A 25,241-nucleotide genomic window follows, 5' to 3' on the forward strand; every position below is an offset into this window, starting at 1 on the left:
TTTTGTTTCTTGGAGGACCAAGACACAAGAGATCTACCAAGAAATTGACAAGTACCCGAAGTGGACTTTCTATCAACCTTGTCTCCGGCATAGTCCGAATCGGAGTAACCAACAAGATCGAAAGAAAACCTCTTAGGATACCAAATGCCAAAATTTGGTGTGTGCATTAAGTATCTTACTATCCTTTTCACAGCCTTAAGATGACATTCTTTAGGGGCCGCTTGATATCGTGCACACATGCACACACTTAGCATAATATCGGGACGAGAGGCACATAGATATAACAATGAACCAATCATGGAGCGGTAAACCTTTTGATCGACCGGTTCACCATCCTTGGTCAAATCAAGATGTCCACTAGTAGGCATGGGTGTAGTCATACCTTTGCATTCTTGCATATTGAACTTCTTGAATAAGTCCTTGGTGTACTTTGTTTGAGAGACAAATGTACCTTCCTTAGTTTGCTTCATTTGCAAACCGAGAAAGAATTTGAGTTCACTCATCATAGACATCTCAAACTTCTCCGACATTAGCTTTCCAAACTTCTCACTAAAGTGAGGGTTAGTCGAGCCAAATATAATATCATCAACATAGAGTTGGCACACAAATAGTTCTCCATTAACCCTTTTAGTAAAAATAGTAGAATCTATTTTTCCAATTTCAAAGCCTTTTTCAATAAGGAACTTGGTCAAGCATTTATACCACGCTCTAGGAGCTTGTTTAAGACCATAAAGAGCTTTGTGAAGTTTGTAAACATGATTAGGTTTCTTAGGATTGACAAAGCCGGGAGGTTGCTTAACATAAACTTCCTCCTCAATTTCACCATTTAGAAAAGCACTTTTAATGTCCATTTGGTACAAGGTGATATCATGGTGATTAGCATAAGCAAGTAAGATGCGAATGGACTCAAGTCTAGCAACGGGGGCATATGTCTCACCATAGTCCATACCTTCGAATTGAGTGTAGCCTTGGGCGACGAGACGTGCTTTGTTGCGAACTACTTGTCCATCTTCATCTTGCTTATTGCGAAACACCCATTTGGTACCGATGATGTTGTGGTTTTTGTCGGGCTTCTCAACCAATGTCCACACTTGATTTCTCTCAAAGTTGTGTAGCTCTTCATGCATAGCGTTTATCCAATCCGGATCTTCCAATGCTTCTTCAACCTTCATAGGTTCAATTCTAGAGATGAATGAATAATGTTCATAGAAGTTAGCCAAACGAGTTTTAGAGCGAGTGATTCTCCCGGTTTGGATATCATTGTAGATTTGCTCGACGGGATGGTCTTTGGCGACTCTTGCTCGAACTCGTGGGAGCTTTTGCTTTGCTCGGGGTGGAACATCTTGTTCTTCTTCTTGGCCTTCTTCATTGTTGACATTGTCGTTCTCTTGTCGCGGTGGAGAAAGAGGTTGTTGATGTTCATCTTGGTGTGCTTCCTCGTTTTCTTCGTCTTGGTGTGTCCCACTTGTGGATGCTTCCGTATCAATTCTTGGTTCACCTTGTCGTGAGGTGGAAGCTTCCACTTGGACGGACGAGGTACTCTCCTTCACCTCCGTTGGATGAATCTTGCCAATAGACAAGTCTTGGATTGCTTTCGAAGGGTCTTTATCTCCTACATCAATTGGCAATTGCTCTACTTGCGAGCCGTTAGATTCATCAAACTTCACATCTACCGTCTCTTCAACCTTTCGGGTGAAATTGTTGTAGACACGGTAAGTGTGAGAGTTTGAGCCATAACCAAGTACGAAACCTTCATGAGATTTAGGAGCAAATTTAGAATGACGATGCTTATCAAGAATGTAACACTTTGAGCTGAATACTCGAAGTATCCAACTTGGGGTTTGTTACCGGTGAGGAGCTCGTATGTCGTCTTGCCGAGTAGCTTGTGAAGATACAAGCGATTTGTTGCATGACAAGCTGTCTCAACCGCTTCCGCCCAAAAGTGTTTTGGAGTCTTGTACTCATCAAGCATCGCTCTTGCCATCTCGATAAGAGTCCGGTTCTTCCTCTCAACAACTCCATTTTGTTGAGGTGTGTACGTAGCCGAGAACTCGTGTGAAATCCCCTCTTCGTCAAGAAAGGTGTCCACATTTGCGTTCTTGAACTCCGTTCCGTTATCGCTCTGAACCTTCTTGATTTTCACTTCAAATTGATTTTGGGCCTTCCTAGCAAAGTGTTTGAAGATCTTTTGGACCTGCGATTTGTCATCAAGAAAGAACACCCACATAAATCTTGAAAAATCATCGACTATGACAAGACCAAATGAGTTACCACCGAGACTCTTGTAGGCATTGGGACCAAAGAGATCCATATGAAGTAGCTCGAGTGGTCTTCTCGTGGTCATGATGTTCTTCACGGGGTGACTCCCTCCAACTTGTTTTCCTGCTTGACAAGCACTACAAAGTCTATCCTTGTCAAATATAACATCTTTTACTCCAAGGATATGATCACCATAAGCTTATCAAGGTTTCGCATGCCCACATGACCTAACCTTCTATGCCACAACCAGCCTTTAGAAGATTTAGCAATTAAGCAAGTTCTAGGTTGAGCCTTTTTAGTGAAATCAACAATGTAAAGATCACCTCTACGTATACCGGTAAAGACCATTTTATGATTGTCTCTTCGAAACACTTGGCAATCTACTTCAGTAAATAGGACATTGAAACCGAAATCAGCAAGTCTAGATACTGAAAGTAAATTGTACCCAAGAGATTCAACGAGCATGACGTTTTGTATGGAGCTATCATGTGAGATGGCCACCTTACCGAGGCCAACCACCTTACCCTTTGAGTTATCACCAAAAGTGACATACTTTCGAGGGCCATCATTTTCAGCAAGCTCATGAAACATATCTTTGTCTCCGGTCATATGATCAGTACATCCACTATCAAGGACCCATTCCTTTCCTCCAGCCATGTAGCCGCGAGGATTAGCCATAAGACCAAAGTGTCTCATCGCATCGTCAAGATCATAGTCACTATCCTCATCCTCATCATAGTATCCATGTTCAACATTGACTTGTATTTGATCAATTCCTAGAGAGGGTAATTCATTAGATAAATGATCATCACAATGGTCACCTTTATGAATTCTAATAGCTTCGGATATGATATTGCTAATGATTCCAACATTTCCTTTGGCACGCATGAGATTGGTAAGCTCAAATAGACAATCACCAAAGCTAGGATCACTAGAATTCATCTTACTCAAGGCAATAGACTTATGAAGAATTTCATCTAAGTTTTGCAAGAAATAGTTTGGAAATATTTCCTCAAGAAATCTCCATATAGTGTAGGCACAATCAAGAGTAGGCAAACATCCAATCAAGTTTCTAGGCAAGCCTCTAGTGATAAGATTAACAGTTCTAAGGTTGCGGATCATGTCAATAGACTCATCAAGGGTAGGATGCAAGGGATCAACATGAGGTGCACAAGGGCTAGTAATGTACTTGTTCAAATGATACTCATTGAAAATCTCAAGCATTTCATTTTTCCACTCATGAAAGAATTCTCCATCAAGAATAGGCACTCTATGTCTAAGACTCCCCAACGTAGACTCATCCATCTTCCTCCAATAGTGATTAAACCAAAGCAATGGAGACCAAAGCTCTGATACCAATTGAAAGGATCGAGAAGAGGTGTCTAGAGGGGGGTGAATAGACTCTAAGGAGAAAAAGTTACAGTTTTTAATTTCCTTAAGTTGATGTGGAGTTTTGGCACAAGTTTAAACATTCACAATACATATCAAGCAAGCATGACAAGAGTATATGAGCAGCGGAAAGTAAAGCATGCAAGTTGCAAGAATGTAAAGGGATGGGATTGGAGTGTGCAAACGCAATTTGGAGACACGGAGATTTTTTATCCGTGGTTTCGATAGGTGGTGCTATCGTACATCCACGTTGATGGAGACTTCAACCCATGAAGCATAACGGTTGCGCAAGTCTACGGAGGGCTCCACCCACGAAGGGTCCACGAAGAAGCAACCTTGTCTATCCCACCATGGCCGTCGCCCACGAAGGACTTGCCTCACTAGGGTAGATCTTCACGAAGTAGGCGATCTCCTTGCCCTTACAAACTCCTTGGTTCAACTCCACAATCTTGACGGAGGCTCCCAAGTGACACCTAGCCAATCTAGGAGACACCGCTCTCCAAGAGGTAACAAATGGTGTGTTGATGATGAACTCCTTGCTCTTGTGCTTCAAATGATAGTCTCCCAAACACTCAACTCTCTCTCATAGGATTGGATTTGGTGGAAAGATGATTTGAGTGGAAAGCAACTTGGGGAAGGCTAGAGATCAAGATTTATGTGGTTGGAATGGAATATCTTAACCTCAACACAAGTGTACGTGGTTCTCTCTCAGAAAATATATCTTGGAAGTGTAGGCATGTTCTGATGGCTCTCTCCACGAATGAATAGTGGGTGGAGGGGTATATATAGCCTCCACACAAAATCTAACCGTTACACACAATTTACCAAACTCGGTAGGACCGAATCATGAAACTCGGTCGGACCGATTTGGTTTATAATGTGACCGTTAGGATTTTTGGTGGGACCAACACATCAACTCGGGGAGACCGATTTCGCTAGGGTTAGGGCATAACGTAATCTCGGTGAGACCGATTTTGGTAATAGACAAACAGAGAGTTGGTCAGGCAAACTCAGTGGGACCGATTCGCTCATCTCGGTTTGACCAAAAGGTTACGATAGGGAACCAGAGTGTTTGCATTGCAATCTCGGTGGGACCGATTGCATATTTCGGTGAGACCGAAATTATTGCAATAGGCAACAGAGAGTTTGCAATCCCATCTTGGTGATACCGAGATCCCTATCGGTGAGACCGAAAAGACTAGGGTTTCTGGCAGTGGCTATGTCAAGAGAACTCGGTGGCGCCGGATAGGAATTTTCGGTGGGGCCGAGTTTGAATTTTGGTTTGGGACATATGTGGATGTGAGAAAGTGGTTGAGGGCTTTGGAGCATATCACTAAGCACTTTGAGCAAGCAAGCCATTAAGCAACACCTCATCCCCTCTTAATAGTATTGGCTTTCCTATGGACTCAATGTGATCTTGGATCACTAAAATAGAAAATGTAGAGTCCTGAGCTTTGAGCTTGAGCCAATCCTTTGTCCTCGGCATCTTGAAGGGGTTCCACTTCCTCTAGTCCATGCCACTCTATTGTTGAACTTATCTGAAACATACTAGATAGAAGCATAGTCCAACAAGAGATATGTGGACATTAATTACCAAAATCACCCAGGGAGCACTTGTGCTTTCAGAGACACATATTGAATTGTTGCCATCGAGGATAAAAAGATGGGGTTTTCATCATATTGCTTGAGTTTATTCCTCTACATCATGTCATCTTACTTAAGGTGTTACTCCATTCTTTATGAACTTAATACTCTAGGTGCATGCTGGATAGCGGTCGATGTGTGGAGTAATAGTAGTAGATGCAGGCAGGAGTCGGTCTACTTGTCACGGATGTGTGGAGTAATAGTAGTAAACTTTTGTTTTGAATCTTATGGATCTAAACATTCATGCCACAATAAAGAAAATTACATGGTTAAATATGTTAGGTAGCATTCCACATCAAAAATTATGTTTTTATCATTTACCTACTCGAGGACGAGCAGGAATTAAGCTTGGGGATGCTTGATACGTCTCCAACGTATCTATAATTTTTTGTTTTTCCATGCTATTATATTATCTGTTTTGGATGTTTTATATGCATTAATATGCTATTTTATATTATTTTTGGGACTAACCTATTAACCTAGAGCCCAGTGCCAGTTTCTGTTTTTTCCTTGTTTTTGAGCTTCGCAGAAAAGGAATACTAAACGGAGTCCAAACGGAATAAAACTTCACGATGATTTTTCTTGGACCAGAAGACACCTAGGAGACTTAGAGTCCAAGCCAGAAGAGCCACGTGGCGGCGGCAAGGGTGGAGGGAACGCCCTAGGGGGCGCCCCTACCTTGTGGGCCCCTCGGTGACTCCCGACCTAGCTCTTTCTCCTATATATTCACATATATTCCAGAACCACCAGAAGCATCCACGAAAACACTTTTCCGCCGCCGCAACCTTTTGTTTCCGTGAGATCCCATCTTGGGGCCTTTTCCGGCATCCTACCGGAGGGGTATTCGATCACGGAGGGCATCTACATCAACTCTATTGCCCTCCCGATGAAGCGTGAGTAGTTTACACAGACCTACGGGTCCATAGCTAGTAGCTAGATGGCTTCTTCTCTCTCTTTGATTCTCAATACCATGTTCTCCTCGATGTTCTTGGAGATCTATCCGGTGTAATCTTCTTTTGCGGTGTGTTTGTCGAGATCCGATGAATTGTGGATTTATGATCAGCTTTTCTATGAATATTATTTGAATCTTCTCTGAATTCTTATATGCATGATTTGATATCTTTGTATTTCTCTTCGAACTATCAGTTTGGTTTGGCCAACTAGATTGGTTTTTCTTGCAATGGGAGAAGTGCTTAGCTTTGGGTTCAATCTTGCGTGATTTCATCCAGTGATAAAGTAGGGGTAGCGAGACACATATTGAATTGTTGCCATCGAGGATAAAAAGATGGGTTTTTCATCATATTGCTTGAGTTTATTCCTCTACATCATGTCATCTTACTTAAGGCATTACTCCATTCTTTATGAACTTAATACTCTAGATGCATGCTGGATAGCGGTCGATGTGTGGAGTAATAGTAGCAGATGCGGGCAGGAGTCGGTCTACTTGACACGGACGTGATGCCTATATTGCATAATCATTGCCTTGGATATCGTCATAACTTTGCGCTTTTCTATCAATTGCTCGACAATAATTTGTTCACCCACCGTATTATTTGCCTTCATGAGAGAAGTCTCTAGTGAAACCTATGGCCCCCGGGTCTATTTTCCATCATATTAGTTTCCGATCTACTATTTTGCAATCTTTTATTTTCAGATCTATAAACCAAAAAAACCAAAAATATTTTATCTTTTGTTTAGTTCTATCTATCTCTATCAGATCTCACCTTTGCAAGTGACCGTGAAGGGATTGACAACCCCTTTATCGCATTGGGTGCAAGTGTTTGATTGTTTGTGCAGGTGCATCTATTGGGGACTTGCGCGTTACTCCTACTGGATTGATACCTTGGTTCTTAACTGAGGGAAATACTTATCTCTACTGTGCTACATCACCCTTTTCCTCTTCAAGGGAAAAACCAACGCAAGCTCAAGAAGTAGCATTTTGGAACCGTCTATGATATATCTGGCATGGAAAGTATTGGGAACTACTCGATCGTTTTCGTTGACAGGAAAGGCATGCCACCCAAAATGTTTTACCTCTATATTTTTCGCTTTGAGCTCTGGCAGCTCTACAAATCCCTACTTCCCTCTGCGAAGGGCATTTCTTTTACTTTATGCAATTTTTATTTTTATTTGAGTCTTCATCTTCTCTTATAAAGCACCAACTAAGGGGCACTATGATCGTACTTGAGCATTGGGTGTAGCTAATATGTGAGTGTGTTTCATGAATGGATCAATGATTGAGCATAATGGGCTAGGGATAACTTGCTTTAGTGTTGATATTTTGAAAGACATGGTTGATTGTTGATAAACCTGTGAATAGTTTCAAATCCAGATTGAATCCAACCCAAACCAAACAACTCTTGGTCTCTAGTGCAAACCAATCCAATCCAAAAGTTTACAACTATAATCCAGACCAAACCAAATTATAGGTATTTTTCACCCAAACCCATCCAAACTATTTCCCCTTTTTGGATTCAACCCGCAGTTTCAAACCGTGGATACAAGAAGCTGACGTGCTGATGTCAATGTGCTGACTCCACGCCCACTGCCTGCCACGTGCATGATGCCCCAGTCGGCCGCAGTCTCGCGCACGGCGGCCACACAGGCGGAGCTGGCAGAGGGGGCCCGGTCCATCCACGTCGACGACGGGAAACTTCGGAGAGCCAGGCGGCCAGCTTGCCGTCGCCTAGTCCGAAGGCATCGTGCACCCAGGCCCTAGAGCTCCTTCACGGGCTGCACGTACTATGCCAGGATCGCGGACAGGCCACTCATGCTCAGCGGCTTGATGCATGGAATGGGTTGAGCTACGTACGTGTATATGGTAGCTGGTCTTCCCGTACGGTTTGGTCCAGAGACTGGATTATGTCCATGAATTGAGACCATTTAAGACCGAATGGTTTGTGTCCAGACCAAACCAATCCAAACCGGTAGTTGATAAAACCCAAACTAGACTAGATTGCTTTAGATTCTCAGACTATTTAAACCAACCCAACACAGTCCAATAGCAAAACCAACCTGAAACTAAGGTATCAGCCCAAACTATTCCCAGGTCTACTTGTTGATATGCTTGAGTATTGAAATCTTCATGTCAAAACTAGACTATTACTTTGAATCATATAAAAGTCCAAGTGTCCATACTACAAAGAAAAGAATATGTGATGAACATGTTAGGCTACATTCCACATCAAAAAATTTGTTTTTATCATTTACCTACTCGAGGACGAGCAGGAATTAAGCTTGGGGATGCTGATACGTCTCCAACGTATCTATAATTTTTTATTGTTCCATGTTGTTATATTATCATTCTTGGATGTTTTACAATCATTTTATAGCAACTTTATATCATTTTTTGGGCTAACCTATTGACATAGTGCCCAGTGTCAGTTGCTGTTTTTTTGCTTGTTTTTTACTTTGCAGAAAATCAATACCAAACGGAGTCCAAACGCAGCGGAACTTTTTGGAGAATTTTTCTAGGCCAGAAGACATAGGATGGGCCAAAGAAGTACCAGAGGGGTGCCCCGAGGGGGGCACAACCCACCTGGGCGTGGCCGGGGGCCCAGGCACACCCTGGTGGATTGTGCCCACCTCGGTGGCCTCTCGCACCGCCTCTTTTCTCTATAAATACCCCAATATTCCAAAAAAAACCTATGGGAGTTGACGAAACAAAATTCCAGCCACCGCAAGTTTCAGAAACCACAAATCCAATCTAGACACCATCATGGAGGGGTTCATCATCCTCATTGGTGCCTCTCCGATGATGCGTGAGTAGTTCATTGTAGACCTACGGGTCCGTAGGCAGTAGCTAGATGGCTTCGTCTCTCTTTTGATTCTCAATACAATGGTCTCTTGGAGATCTATTTGATGTAACTCTTTTTGCGGTGTGTTTGTTGCGATCCGATGAACTTTGAGTTTATGATCAGATCTATTTTATCCATGAAATTTATTTGAGTTTTGATCTCTTATATGCATGATTACTTATAGCCTCGTATTTCTTCTTCGAATCTTTGGTTTAGTTACCCCGACTAGATCAATTTTTCTTGCCATGGGAAGAGGTGCTTTGTGATGGTTTCGATCTTACGGTGCTCAATACCAGTGACAGAAGGGGAAATGACACGTGTGTATCATTGCTATTAAGGATAACAAGATGGGGTCTATTCCTACATGAACAGATGTTGTCTACATCATGTCATCGTTCTTATTGCATTACTCCGTTTCTCCATGAACTTAATACACTAATGCATGTTGGATAGCAGTCGATGTGTGGAGTACTAGTAGTAGATGCAAGCAGGAGTCGGTCTACTAATCTTGGACGTGATGCCTATATAATGATCATTGCCTGGATATCATCATAATTATTTAAAGTTCTATCAATTGCCTAACAGTAATTTTTTTACCCACCGTATGTTATTTTTCTCGAGAGAAGCCACTAGTACGGCCCCCGGGTCTCTTCTTTATCATATTTGCCTCCGAGATCTATTTTTATTTGCTTTTTATTTTCAGATCCATTAATCCAAAAACCCAAAAGTACCTTGCGGTAATTTTTTATTATTTATTTTATCTCGCGTTACCGCGAGATCTATTTATCCAATCTACTACAATTTTATCTATCTTTTTACCCGGGAGGGATTGACGACCCCTCTTACACGCCGGGTTGCAAGTATTTGTTCTTAGTGTGCAGGTACCATTTACATAGTGTTGCGTGGTTCTCCTACTGGTTCGATAACCTTGGTCTCATCATTGAGGGAAATACCTACCGTAGTTGTGCTACATCATCCCTTCCTCTTTGGGGAAATACCGACGAAGTTCAAGCCGCATCACATACCAACACATTCCAAGGAATTTATTATTTGACAACATAAAGTAAATACTTTTTTTTCATTTCAGGACTGGGCATCCCTAATACCTTTTCCATACTCTCGTGCAATGCCAAGTGAATAAACACTCATCTTGAGAATAACACATCTAGCATGGAAAAATATCAGCCTCCCCCTACCGTTTCATGAGCGGTACGAGCACACAAAAAGGAAATTTATTTTGAAGATTAGAGATGGCACATACAAATTTGCTTAGAATGGCACAGAAATACTGCATATAGGTAGGTATAGTGGACTCATATGGCAAAAAATGGGTTTAAGGATTTTGGTAGCCCGTGTTCCAGACCGTTGCCGCCTTCTCCCGCCGCCTCTTCATCGCCCCCGACACCGCACATGACGACCACCGCCTCCACCCCCTCCTCTCCCTCTCCCTCTCCCTCTCCCAGCTCGCGCCCCTGCCGCCAGAGGTCCTCAAGGCAAGCTCTCTCTCGCCGCTTCCTCTTCGTTTCTCCGTATGTAGGGGCTTGTCCTAAGGTGTTCGGGTGAATGTGCAGCAGAAGGATGCCAAGGTGGCGCCCCTGACGAAGGAGGAGGTCGGCCGGGCCACGTGGATGCTGCTCCACACCATCGCCGTGCAGGTGCTCCGTCTTTACCCGCTCTGTCAGTAGCACACCAATGTTCAGCAATTGCCTGAAGCTACTAGTCTTGTTCATTTAGCAGCATATCATGGGTCAACAATTTCCCATTGTTGTTTTCCCTTCATTGCAGGCAAATTTTCAGCATAAGTGAGATTGAATCTTTTAACTAAGTAAAATTCATGCGCATACTAATCTATCTCACTTACTGGACCTCTCATTGAAGTAATGAAATAGAGAGCATGTATGCAAGGTTGTCCAGTAATTTGACACTTTCTACAACTACATGCCGTTGCTTGTAGATCCACAGGATACATCCACTCCCTCTTCTCTTTGTCAATTGCAGTTACCTTTTCCTGGAATGTACTTCTCTTCACAAGTTCATGTTCAAGCCCTTGGACTTTAGCAGCAGCATTTTCGTCACTTTAGGGACTATGATGTGCCCTACATAAGTAGCAGCAGCAATGCTCTGCCTCAGGTCAAACAGGTCTACAATGTGAAATCCTTTCCATTTTCTTATCTTGGAATTAAATGACTCTGCAAGGTTATTGTTCACATAATCTAACTTGCAGAACTCATCGAAAAGTGCCCTGGCCCATATCTTGGTGTGATGCTCATCTAAATACTCTTTCACATCAGGCTGGCTATACAATTGCCTCAGGTGGTAGTTATGCTTTTTAGTGCTATAAGTTAGGGAACATGGCCACAAGTTCTCATCAAAAAATTCCCCCTTAAACTTCTTGGAGAAGTTAGCAGCAAGGTGCCTCATGCACTCCCTGTGCTTTACTCCTTGGAACACATCATCTACAGCTGATTCAAGTCCTTTGCATGCATTAGTGTGTATGACAAGCCCTTTTGGGTGCCCTATGAGTTTCTTCAAGTGCTGGAAAACCATGTCCAACTCTCTATGCTCTCTACCTCTAGCACATCATAAGCAACTGGAAAGATCCAGTTGTTTGCATCTACAGCACAAGCACTTACAAGTTGTCCTCTGTACCTCCCATTCAGAGCAGTGGCATCTACTGCCAGATATGGCCTACACACATTTAGAAACCCTTTCCAGCAGGCCTTAAATGACACAAAGGCTCTCCTCAAACACTCCTTGGACCTTCTCTGACCATTTTTTTTCAAACTCCACTGTGTGCTTATCAATGTGAACTACACTACCAGGTGATGCCTTCTCAACCTCGGCTTTGAATGTACAAAGCAAATGAAAATTTTCAGTCCACTTACCATATATGTTGTCAATGGCCATTTGCTTACCATATAAAACTCTCATGTATGGCAGTTCAACCCCATACTTTTTCTTCGGGTCAGTTTGAAGCTGTGGCACATAAATATTTGAATTTTCTCTGACCCAGTTCTTAATTGCATCTGCAACCCGTCTGCACTTTGTTGACCTCAACCTTTGCCTTCTTGTCACACTAGGGCCTGTGTGAGGATGTCTGTTAACTTTCACCTACAATTACAATTAATAAGCAAGTCAGACAAACAAATGAGCATAGAAATTGTGGAGTTGTATGCGCTGAAACAACAATTAACCTGCAATTAGTATTGTTATTTCCTGCTTGTTAGTACCTGAAATAATTTGATACTTCTCATTAAGGAGGCATGCATCCTCCACTTACACCTTGGATATGCACAGTGAACTGTCAATCTACCTGGCTCACTTTTGTCAATTTTGAACTCACTTTATGTCTTGATTGAGAAAGTTGCTAGTGCATTTCTGCATTTTATCACATCAGAGAATACAGTTCCTTCTGCCAAAGAAGGATCATCTCTGTTAAACTATACTTCTGCCCTATCCTCATTAGAACTCTCAGAATAAGCCATGTCATAATCCTCCTCTCTCTCATCTGAATCTGTCTCTTCAAATTGAGGGGGGGATACAATCTTGATCTTCTAGAACTGCTTCTTTCCCCTTGGGCACTTTCCCAATTACAAACTCTGGATGCAAGATTTCCTCCTCATCATCTGTGGGAACATCATCAGGAGCTTCCTCTTCTATGATAGGAGCAACATCTGATTATCTTCTACTGCTAGGACCAGCTCCAGTTGGTTCATGTACTGAACTAGCCTCTGAATTTCCTGCATTTCTACCACCAGAACTACCTCTGTCACCAGAACTTCCTCTGCTACCTGCATTTCCTCTCCCACCTACATTTCTACCCCTCCCTCTTGTCTGGCTGCACCTAGCTTGAGAACTATTAGCTTGTGATCTAGTAGTTCTCCTCTCAAGCTCTCCTCTACTTCTTTGTATTACATTGATTTCAATCTCTGTTGACTTACTTTCTGCATATATTCCAAACATGATAGCTAGCTCATCATCACACTGGACAGGCACCCAAGCAGTATTTGCCATGTCCCAATACCTAATTTCAACAGCATCATAGAACCCCCATGGATATTTCTTTGAGATTAACACTTCTAAACTTGATAAAAGTTGATGTACAATCAACAACCAATGGGAAAGAAAACCCTATGCCAGATCCTTTGGTACCAGAACTACCTACACACTTGTTTCCATCCTACAGTTCAGATTAAACGCTCTAGTTGGGTGCATCCTACGAGAAATATTCAGAAGAAAAAGCAAGTTCATGAACAGAGCACAAGCACTACTGACGAAATTAACCTAAACGAGTGTGCATGCAAGCAAACGATGACTGTGCATAGAGACATACCCTCTTGGAACCGCCCTTGTCGTTGTGCCGTGGTTTGTGAGCTCTCTGCTCTACCGCCCCCGTCGCTACCACGAACAACGGCCATTCCGTCTAGTCGCCGCCTCTTCTGCCACTTCTAAAGACCGATGATGAGCGGCGCAATCAGATCCACCGCCTCTGCATCTGGATCCACGAGCTCGCCCTCGACAGCCACATCGATAGGGGAAATCAATGAACTAGGGTTAGGGTTTGTCGCGAGAGAGAACATAAGAGAAGAGGGGGGGGGAATGAGATGGGGTTGGAGAGATGTGTGTAGGCCCCACATGTAAGAAAGAAGGGCAAGGATGTCCAGAATAACTAACTAACGCGGTCAAAGCACTTTGACCAGACAGAAAAGGTACGAAGGGGTATTTTCATAAGAGTCATTGACGGAAGAGGGGTATAGTTGAGCACCGTTTTTTTAGGGGTAAAGATGAGGTCGGGGCGAAGTTAGGGGGAAAATGTAAATGTCCCTTTTAATAATGTCGACCATGTTTATAGAGAATGTTTTTTTAAATAAAAAAATGGCCATCATGCATAAAAATGTTTATCGTGTATTTTACAAATTATCATGCATTTTTTAAAATATTTATCGCGTATATCATGAAAAAAATGAGTGTATTTACAAAATGTTTAGTGTGCACCTCCAAAAACATTTATCATGCATTAATATATTGCTCATCGTGTACTAGAAGATGTTCATTGTGTATCATAAAATGTTCACAGTGCATTTATAAAAATAGTAGTGTATTTATAAAATGTTCATCGTGTACTAAAAAGTGTTATCATGCATTGAAAAAAATTAATCCTATAGGAATAAAATGTTCATCATACTTTAATTCTTTAAGAAAATGTTCACCATATAGCTAAAATTGGTCATTGTGCATTAAGAAATTGTCATCATGCATTAGAAAACTAATTGTGTATTTTAATTTTTTTTTCATAGTGTTTTAAAAAATAATCATGCATAAAAAATCAATCATGAATCCAAAATATCCCATCCTATCTTTATAAAAAATCATCATGTATGTAAAAAAATCATAATTATTGTGTTTTTCAAAAATATTCATCGCGTAATTATAAAATTACACAAACTCTTTTTAAACAGTGAACACATTTCAGGAACTACATGGAAAAGTTAGCAAATTTACCCAAAATAAACTTCTATTTTCAAGTAGAGAAAACAATAAAAAATACTATAAATGTACACGTACAAGTGCAAAAAGAACAAAAGTTTCTATCCAGTTGCATAGACGTTGAATGCTTCAGCCAGGTCGGTATGTTCATTTTGTGGGCCACGGAAGGCTCATTTGGCTTGCCATAAGTGTCGTGTTTCCCTCTAGTTAGGGTTTTCTTCTCCCGGAGGCGATCTATCGCCGCCGTCGAGACCTTACCTTCCCTCCTCCGATCGCTCCTCGTCTAATGTTTCGGGCTGACTTAGGGGTGATCTCTGCATCACTTCCTGGCCTTGATCGTCGACCTGGTAGCGAGAAGAGAGCTAGGGTTCGTCCACAACGCCCGATCTGACTCTTTCTTCAGGCTAGGGTTCAGGTTTTTCGCTTACGGCAATGGGAGCGAACGATGATGAAGCGTGTGGTTCAGGCGCCATGACAGAGATGGAAAAGATGATGGCAGAGTTAGGGCTCAGGGAGGAGGACCTGGACGACGTTGTTTTCGACGAGAAGGCGGCGCCGTCGGAAGCTACCAGGTGGATGGCAGTGGCTAGGGTTCACATTGATAAACCATATAGCCAATACTGGTTCTTCAAGAACATGAGGTCAGCCTGGGATCTTGCGCATGATGTTAAGTTCCGCCCTCTCGAGGACAACCTCTACACGATGCAATTCTTCTGTCTAGGAGATTGGGAACGGGTCCTGCAGGAAGGGCCATGGAACTTTAGGGGAAACGCAGTGGTAATTGAGCCTTATGATGGTGTCACAAAGCCTACAAAGGTGAACCTTGACAACCTCAATATATGGATTCAGATCCATGGTGTTCCAGACCTTTATGCTCATCTAGTTGGGCCTCTTGCAGCTAAAGTTGGGGAGGTTCTGTTCACCGAAACAGCGACACAGGACTTCGCGGGTAATTTCTACCGTGTCTGGGTCAAAACCAATGTCCACAAGCCGCTCAAGAATGCGGTGTCTATGATACGCGATGGCAAACGACAGATTTACCGGGTGAAGTACGAGCGCCTCCCGGACTGGTGCGCTGTCTGTGGTCATCTAGGGCATGTTTTCAAGGAGCATGGAGATGGGATACATCCTCCCTCGGTCCTGTATTTTAAGGACCTAAGGGCGACATGGAACATGCGGGTTGGAGCCGGCCCTGGAGCTGGTCGTAGCAAGGAACGACGTGGAGGCCGTCGCGGCGGCCGGGGAGGACGTGGCATGGGTCCGACAAGTACGGGACAGGAGCACTCAGAGCAGGATACGGATGGTGATGTGGATGCGGTGATGAAGGAAGCAGACGGGAATAGGAAGCGTCTGCCAGATGACCTGAATGTGAATAGCCAAAAAACCATCCCGCCTGCAGCTAACAGCGCCCTTGCCCTGCCTCTGGCGATTGTGCCAGCGAGCCCCTCATCCAAACAGGAGCAGAAACGGCTTAGATCCAACCAAGACAAGAACAGTTTGAAGAAAAGTGGTGTTTCAGAAAAACAAATGACGCAAAATCGGCGACCTCCCGCCAGGAGGATCGCCGGGCGCAATGAATCTGCTCTGTTGGAATTGTCGTGGTGCGGGCAAAGCCGCGACAATTCAGGAACTTCGCGATCTAGCGAAGCAATTTGCCCCGACCGTGTTGTGCATAGTTGAGACACAAATTTCAAAGGCACGGGTCGAAAGTCTTGGTGATACTTTAGGTTTTTCTCATGCTTATGCAGTTGGTAGCACTGGCCGTAGCGGTGGTCTCAGCCTTTTTTGGAATGATGGAATAAATATAAATGTCTTTGGTTATTCGGAGTATCATATAGATGCCACTGTTAGTTCCCCGAACAGTATGGACTGGCGCCTCACTTGCGTTTATGGGGAGGCCCAGGTCGGAGAGCGGTATAAAACTTGGGACACGCTAAAATCTTTGGTCTCGGCTAGCCCTCTGCCCTGGCTGTGCTTAGGTGATTTCAATGAGGTCTTACATGCCCATGAACATGTCGGATCAGGTCAAAGGCGTGCCACCCAGATCGCTGGCTTTCGGGATGCGATGGACGTCTGCGCTCTAGATGATTTGGGTTACCAAGGGCGACCCTGGACCTTTGAGAAGAAGACAGCGGGCGGCACATACTGCCGAGTGCGCCTTGATCGTGCTATGGCAAACAGTGATTGGGTTGCTATGTATCCTCATGCCATGTTATTTCATGAACATGCAGCCTCTTCTGACCACTGTCCCATCTGGCTGCAACTAGAGCCACGCCCTATTTCTAGCCAGGGGAGAAAGATCTTCCGGTACGAACTGTATTGGGAGAGGCACGCTGATTATAAAGCTGCTCTTGACAGCCTATGGGCGCAGGAACCAGGAGCGAATACTGTGGTCGATTTGAATAAGAAGCTTACAAACTTGTCCGTTTCTCTGACCCAATGGAGTGGCGCCATGATTGAGCAAGTGTCCAGAGAAATTAAGAAACTGAAGAAAGCCCTTGCAAATTTCCAGAATGACCCTCAGAGAATCTCGCCGTCGCATGCAGAGGTCAAGACGGCGGATCGGCTCGTCGAGCTTTATCACATGGAAGAAATCCTGCTCCGTCAAAGATCCTGGGTGGACTGGCTTACGGATGGCGACAAGAACACAAAGTACTTCCAACGTCGAGCTAGCATGCGGCGACGGAAGAACCAAATAAAAAATCTCCAACGTGACGATGGTTCGACGACGCAGGATGTGCCTGAGATGGCCAACTTGGTGAATTCTTTCTACAAAAACCTTTTCACCTCTGAGGGCACGTCGGGGATGAATGAGGTTCTGGATACTGTCCCGTGTAAGGTGACAAGCAAGATGAATGAAAACCTGACCGCTCCGTACATAGCTGAGGAGGTCAAGACGGCCCTGTTTCAAATGTATCCTACGAAAGCACCGGGACCAGATGGATATCCTGCTCACTTTTTTCAAAGGCATTGGGCTTTATGCGGTAATGAGGTGACAGATGTGGTTCTTCGGATTCTTCGGAGAGAGGAGAGCCCGGAGGTTATTAATGAAACTATTTTAGTTCTCATCCCTAAGGTAAAGGACCCTACACAGCTCACGCAATTCCGCCCTATAAGTCTTTGTAACATTCTTTACAAGATTGCTTCAAAGGTTTTGTCCAATAGACTTAAAATCATTCTTCCTGATATTATCTCCGAGGAGCAATCTACTTTTGTTCCAGGAAGATTGATCACCGACAATATCATAACGGCATATGAATGTTTGCACTTCATGAAAAGGAACAAGGCACAAAGAAACCGTTTTTGTGCAGTTAAGGTGGACATGATGAAAGCCTACGACAGAGTCGAGTGGAGCTACCTGGAGGCTATAATGTTAAAGATGGGGTTTGCTCCCTCTTGGGTGGCTCTGATTATGAGAATGGTGAGTTCGGTAAAATTCTCAGTTTTATTCAATGGCAGCAAACTTGAAGAATTCCTGCCATCCAGAGGGATCCGACAGGGGGACCCAATTTCTCCATACCTGTTCTTGCTTGCAGCAGATGGCCTTTCGTGCCTCTTAAAAACTACAAATGAATCATCGCACCTCAGTGGTATTCGAGTAGCTCCATCGGCACCGCCGGTAAGCCACTTGCTTTTCGCAGATGATAGCCTGCTGTTTGTTAAGGCCAGTGTTGACGGAGCAAATGAGTTGTCCTCCTTGTTAGACTCTTATTGCCATGCCTCGGGTCAGAGAGTCAACCTTTCAAAATCTTCGGTATTTTTCAGTAAGGGATGCCCAAACAATCTCAGAACCAAAGTAAAACAGGTACTCAATATAACCAACAAATCTCTATCAGAAAGATATTTGGGTATGCCCTCTGATGTAGGCAACAACAAGAATGGTACTTTCAAGTTTCTGAAGGATAGAGTGTGGAACAAAGTTAAAGGTTGGCTTGAAAAAATTCTTTCCGTGGGGGGAAAAGAAGTCCTGATCAAATCAGTGGCTCAGGTCGTTCCGGTTTACTCGATGTCATGTTTCAAACTCCCTCGGGGACTTTGCGAGCATTTGAATTCTCTCATAAGGAAATTTTGGTGGGGCAGCAAGGATGGAAAGAGAAAGGCGCACTGGGTTTCTTGGAGTACCATGACTAGGCCTAAGCAGTGCGGGGGCCTTGGTTTCCGATATATCGAACTGTTTAACCTCGCCCTTCTCGCGAGACAGGCGTGGCGCATTTTATCGGAACCAAATACCCTAAGCGCGAGGATCCTAAAGGCCAAATATTTCCCAACAACAGAATTTCTTCATGCTGAACTTGGATCCTCTCCATCACAAGCGTGGAGAGCCATATTGGATGGGAGGGATACATTGTCACAAGGTCTTATACGCCGGATCGGAGACGGTCAGACTACAGAGATATGGCACCACAACTGGTTGCCGCGTGCCCACAATATGAGGCCGATCACGAGCAGGGTCCCTAATCCACCGCAGCTAGTTGGTGAATTGATACGGCCGGATGCGTCATGGGATAGACAGACTATCACTCAAGTTTTCCTGCCAACTGATGCAGCAACCATCTTCTCAATCCCTCTATGCACCAAGCATATTGATGATTTCTGGTCTTGGGCTCACGAGAAAAACGGAGTTTTTTCAGTCCGCTCGGCGTATCGCATGCTAGTTACCACAAAACACAGTCGCGAAGCTTGGCTGGAGGGGCGCTTAGATTCTTCCAACTCTGAAGGTGAACAAAAGTCATGGTCCAAATTATGGAAAATAGATGTGCCTTCAAAGGTCAAAATTTTCCTATGGAGACTAGCCCAACAGTCGATTCCGACAGCGGACGTGTTACATCATCGAAACATGTCGACAGTGGACACTTGCGGGCTGTGCGGTGCAACAGATTCCTGGCAGCACTCCCTTCTTCATTGCCATGTTTCTCATTCTGTTTGGGCTTTGCAAAAGCCGGAAATTTTCCAGGTACTAACTAAAACAACTGAACCAGATGCAAAGCGGTGGATCTTCTCCCTCCTGGACACGCTCCCGGTGGCGGAGTTTACACAAGTCCTGGTTACTCTCTGGGCTCTCTGGTTTTCCCGACGACAAGCTTTACACGAGCATATTTTCCAGAGCCCGTTATCAACCCACCATTTTATCATGAAGTATATACGAGAGCTCAATGACTGCAAGCCAATTCAGGTGAAGCACACCCCAACAACCCGACCTAGTGCGAGGAAGCCCAGATGGATAAGGCCTCCGGAGAACTTTGCAAAAATCCGTGTTGATGGGGCCGTCAATAGAGCAAATGATGAAGGTTCTTACAGTGCAGTGTGTAGGGACGGAGAAGGCAACTTCTTGGGCGCGTCGGCCATCAGATGTGCCGGCCTCACTGAACCGGCTACGCTTGAAGCATTAGCTTGCCGGGAAGCTCTTGCGCTTGCTCAAGATCTCTCGTTATCCCATGTTATAGTTGCTTCTGACTCCAAAGGGGTGGTGCAGGATATCAAGCTAGGCACTGGTGGGATGTATGCAACCATTGTGAAGGAGATTAGAGAGACAATGGAGCTTTTCCATCAATGTTCCGTCGTCTTTGAAGGACGGGAAACCAATCAAGAGGCACATAGCCTTGCTAAGCATGCTTTTGGTCTGGATCCGGGGCGCCACATGTGGCTTTTAAACCCCCCAGATTTGAATTGTATCCCTATGAACATTATTCAATAAAGTAAAGTGTGTTTAGACTCAAAAAAAGTCTGGAATTGGCGATAACCATGCCCACGGCCCACCGTAAAGCTCCCCTCGAAATCCATCGATTCCGCTACGCCCCACACCATGGAAGCTCCCCTCTCTCCTCCGGCCACAATGGCACCGTCGGGCTCGGACCCGCTGGAGCACCATGATGTATAAGTTCTTATCTCAGTTGTGTGGCACTCGCTTGCTAGCAGCGACGACATTGTCTGCAGGTTTGGGTTTATTTTGGTTGGGCGTGTGCAGACGGGGAGCGCACAGGAGGAGCTGAGCAACCCGGTTTGTACTGCTTTTAGTTCTTATAATCAATTTTCACTTCATGTTCTTCCCAAATTTCTAAATTGGCGTTCGATTCTTGCATAAGCTGCAGACTGGAGACGTCAGGAGACTGAACTTCCTGCCATAAGAGGTCATTTGACTTTTATAGTATATTGTTCTCATTGGTGCATGAACACTTTGCAGTTGTTGTTTCTTAGGAACACTCATTCTTGTTTGTTTTGTATCTCCAAGTAGTTTGGTCGGTTGCCTTTTTAGACAAGTTCTTATCCAGTGGCGGAGCCAGCTGAAGATCATTGGGGGGGCGAAACAGAAATCTTCAGTGTTTGTGGGGGATGCTAAAAGAAGTCTAATAAGCCTCCCTAAATAATTTTTCTTCAGGAATTGACCAAAGGCTGGGGAGGGGGGGTAGAGAAGTGTTCTTATCTATCCGTCAACATAGCTCCGCCATTGTTCTTATCTATCCGTTGTGAGGTAGAGAAGTGTTTGCGTAGAATTTTTGTGCTCTTTGAGAAATGAGAATGGAAACATCAACTACAAGTCTATGATTACTTAATGCTTAAATATAGCAAACGGACCCCCAAAATGACAATTTTTAATATGTGACAATTTTTAATATGTATGTTGAGTGTAGAAAAAAAATCAAGACCAACAGACAAAATAACCACTGTTTCATCTTCAAAACTGACCCGTTCTCTCTCGAAAACCAAGATTCTTAAAAATTTACCATGAACTTTTATGAAACATTCTTAAAAATTTACCACGAACTCTAGGGGTCATACCATGACACCATGTCAAGTTTTATATTTTTCTATCTTTGTTTAAATTTTTAGAATTAAAAAACCAACAAGCTCCATGTTGGTGGTCGAGTCTTGGCACCCTGGTATTTCGCACCGCTTTTCTTCCATTGGATAAGGCCTAAACATAGACTGAAGACCACCAATGTGAATTTTTAACCCATTTCTGGCCATTATTTCACACACTTGTAGTTCAAACCTTCATTGAATGCCTATAAATACACTTAATGGCTTGAATATAGCAATCAAACCCAAAAAATGCAAAAAAATGACACGTAACATGTAATGGTGTATGATCAAGTTGAAAGCTATCATTTGATAGAGCTGAAACTTGAAAGCCCCACCCATATTACCCCATAAAACTCCTTATCCTGGAAATATAATGGGAATTTGAAAGTGAAAAGATGAAATTGGGGAGGCGAAAAACTAACCACAACACACAACGGTATGGGAACCAATAGAGAAGATTGTCCACTTCAAAAGAAAAACAGAGAAGATGGTCACCCCAAAGGAAGGGAGAAGGTGGCGGCTGCCGAGGAGCCGGGGTGGAGGAACAATAATAGGAGGATGCAACGGCGACATGGGAGTATGAACAACGCTGGCGGAAAACAAGCCAGACGGCGGCGACGATGGGGGAAGGAAGACACATGAAGGAACAGACGACAAGGTATATTAAGAAACCTAAATGTTTAAGGACTTAAATGAAAAAGGGGAAAGCGGTAACCAAGAAAATGAAAATCGAAAACTGGGAAACACGCACGCTCGCCTCTCCTTACAACATATGTCGAATGCGGAGAGCGGCGAAAGAATCCCTCATCCCATGACAACGCGACACATGTTGCGCTGGGACTCTGATCCGAAGTGACATCCACAAGATATCCCTTAACTAGTGATTTTGCGTGTAGACTGAAAACAAAATCAACTCAACACCGGAAGCCTGGAATTGACGATAACCTTCCCGCAAGCCCATGATTTTGCGTGTAGACTGAAAAAAAAAATCAACTCATCCACAGGAATTGACGATAACCAGGCCCATGGTCCACGGCCCACCGTAAGCTCCCCTCGAAATCCATGGATTACGCTACGCCCCACACCGTTTCTGCGTGGAAGCTTCCCCTCTCTCCTCCGGCCGCGATGGCACCGTCAGGCTCGAACCCGCTGGGGCCCGTGTTCCAGACCGTCGCCGCCTTCTCCCGCCGCCTCCTCATCGCCCCCGACACCGCACCCGAAGACCACCGCCTCCGCCCCCTCCTCTCCCTCTCCCTCTCCCCCCCTGCGCCCGCGCCCCCGCCCCTGGCCCCGCCCCCGCCGCCGGAGGTCCTCAAGGCAAGCTCTCTCTCGCCGCTTCCTCTCCGTTTCTCCGTATGGAGGAGCTACTCCTAAGGTGTTCGGCTGAATGCGCAGCAGATGGATACGAAGGTGGCGCCCCTGACGAAGGAGGAGGTTGGACGGGCCACGTGGATGCTGCTCCACACCATCGCCGCGCAGGTGCTCCCTCTTTACTGGCTCTGTCGGTAGCAAACCAATGTTCAGCAATTGCCTGAAGCTACTAGTCTTGTTCATTTAGCAACATATCATGGGTCGTCAATGTGGATGGTCCATGGATTATTATGCATTTTGCGTTTATTGATCAATTTGCTTGTGGATAAGGCAACGAGTTGTTCGAACAATCGACACATTAAATCCATTTGCTGCCAGCTTACTTTGTTTTGTTTAACCGTGTTTCAGTTTCCTGATGAACCAACCAGGCAGCAGAAACGCGATGCGAAAGAGCTGGTAAGCAGGACAGGGAACTCACCTACATTTCTTTACATTTGGGGGTGATGCATAGGTGTATTGTATCGCATAATCTTCATATCTTGCGGAATTAAAATCTTGGAAGATGTATGCTTTTTTTTATATAGGCTTAGCTTGAGATCTGTACATGCTTTGATAAGATAGCCTGTAACGGATTCGTCGAAGGCAATGCTTGTTTTATTCTTCTATTGACTCAAATAGATGCGAGACTGTTACTTGATAAAATTCAGGCACAACGAGTTTCACAGATTGAGTATTGCTATGGCAAAACTACTGGGACATGCGATATTATAGACTTACCGATAACTCTTCTGTCCATTTCTAATAAGTTCTGAGCTTACACGGTTTTAGTAAGTATGTCTTCCACTGGGTTTATCATTACTCTGAATTATTATCATGTTATACGAGCGACTATTGACTACCACTTAATCTATCTGGAACATCAGTAGAAATTAGTTTGTTCAATTTTTTGTTTTCTCTCTTCCTGAAGATTTCCCTGTCACACATCTCATTTTAACTTTTGCTTGTCTTTTGGGTCCATGTACAAAGATAACATTTCTGCCTGTTTTCATATTCAGATGGCTTTACTTTCTAGAATTTATCCTTGCAAAGAGTGCGCTGAGCACTTCAAGGAAGTTTTGAAGTAAGCAATGCTCTCCGGCCTCTTGGATAAATTATTGTTTCCATTTAAGCGGTTTGATGCTTGAGATGCCTTTGTACGCTACAGGCTTATATCTTGCTGAAATGTTGGTATTTGATAGTTATCAAGGAATTGTTCTTTGACCTTTTGCTGCTATATGATTAGTTATTACTTTTGCAACATGACCTATGCGTATAGTGTCAGATTACCTAATTTATATACATGCACTTGTCTGGCACAATCTGCAACATTTTATGATTGAACTTTCCACACCTGCTCGGTTCTTCACAGAAACCAGCTGATAACTGACAAGGATCATATAGATATAACAATTGAGCATGATGATTCAATGGCTATTTATGTGTACCAATTGCTAATATGTGGCTCAGGTGAATTGCTGGCCATTTGGGTTCTTGAAAACTTGCTTAGATTAGAACACTTCATCGTTGTGGACTTGTGGTGTAATATGTTCAAACCATGTGATCAGGTTGTCCAGTTGTTGTTACTCGATCACCTTTTTGTGTTATGTCGACATAATGGCAAATAGGCTGTTCTCTTGGAACAATGTTAAACTGACTTCATTATGATCCCATTTTCAGAGCAAATCCTGTGCAGGCAGGATCCCAGGCTGAGTTCTCCCAGTGGTTATGCTATGTGCACAATGTGGTTAATCGAAGGTAAGTCCATACGAGCAACTTTGTAATGTTTACGCGGTGGTCCCTCGGAAAACCATCAAGGTAATTGTAGTTATAATGTGTTTCTGTTGTCACTGGAAAGATACCATCTGCAGGTCAAAAAGAGGAGAACCAAAGCAGTATATCGTTTTGGTTCCCTTTTACGATAAACAGATGTTCTCATTCATCACAACATATAATGACTTTACAGAATATTAGGCCGTTCACCGACGGGACCATTCTTGTGAGCTGCTCACCTGAGCATATTGTGGTTGTGTTTTGCAGCCTTGGAAAAACAATATTTCCCTGCCAGAGAGTAAATGCACGGTGGGGCAAGCTGGATTGCCCGGATCGTGCGTGCGACCTAGAAGGCTCGAACGACATCATGCCGAACCGATGACACTGCCCAGAAACCTTATAAAATCTCCGCGCCAGTAACAAATTTGAACCACTATTGGATGGGCAATACCAGGAGGACAAGGAAAGATAATTCAGGACAATACCGGTGTATTATTATTGTTTACCTCCTCCATCCTCTATCCCTGTCAAATGTAATACTAGTATATGTCATCTGAACCTGCCCCTTGATGCCGCGCTCCTGTACAGTACAGTTTCGCCATCTTTACGGTGATGAAATATCCTATGATCTGTAAAGGTTTTGGGTGAAGTTGTATCAGTTACACTGATTTACTGCTTTCTGAAATCTGAACCCTGATGCTTTTTTCAACTCCCCTATCTGGCAAACATTACAGGTTTCTGTGC

At 43.9% G+C, this 25,241-nt stretch overlaps 1 protein-coding gene across 2 annotated transcripts; it reads left to right on the top strand.

Moving 5' to 3' along the window:
* The first annotated feature begins 22,426 nt into the window (after positions 1-22,426).
* LOC109731552 (FAD-linked sulfhydryl oxidase ERV1) lies at positions 22,427-25,206 on the top strand. Of its 2 annotated transcripts, none has more exons than XM_020290729.4 (6): positions 22,427-22,694; positions 22,776-22,856; positions 23,097-23,144; positions 23,744-23,808; positions 24,405-24,482; positions 24,765-25,206. In XM_020290729.4, exons 1-6 carry the CDS (start codon positions 22,440-22,442, stop codon positions 24,877-24,879), a joined length of 642 nt encoding a protein of 213 aa, XP_020146318.2. In that variant the 5' UTR covers positions 22,427-22,439; the 3' UTR covers positions 24,880-25,206. The 2 variants fall into 2 exon arrangements, with proteins under 2 accessions (XP_020146318.2, XP_020146315.1); XM_020290726.4 differs by having other exon boundaries at positions 22,442-22,694; positions 22,773-22,856.
* Positions 25,207-25,241: the final 35 nt, after the last annotated feature.

Source organism: Aegilops tauschii, chromosome 4 (assembly GCF_002575655.3).
Source record: "Aegilops tauschii subsp. strangulata cultivar AL8/78 chromosome 4, Aet v6.0, whole genome shotgun sequence".
Taxonomy (NCBI): domain Eukaryota; kingdom Viridiplantae; phylum Streptophyta; class Magnoliopsida; order Poales; family Poaceae; genus Aegilops; species Aegilops tauschii.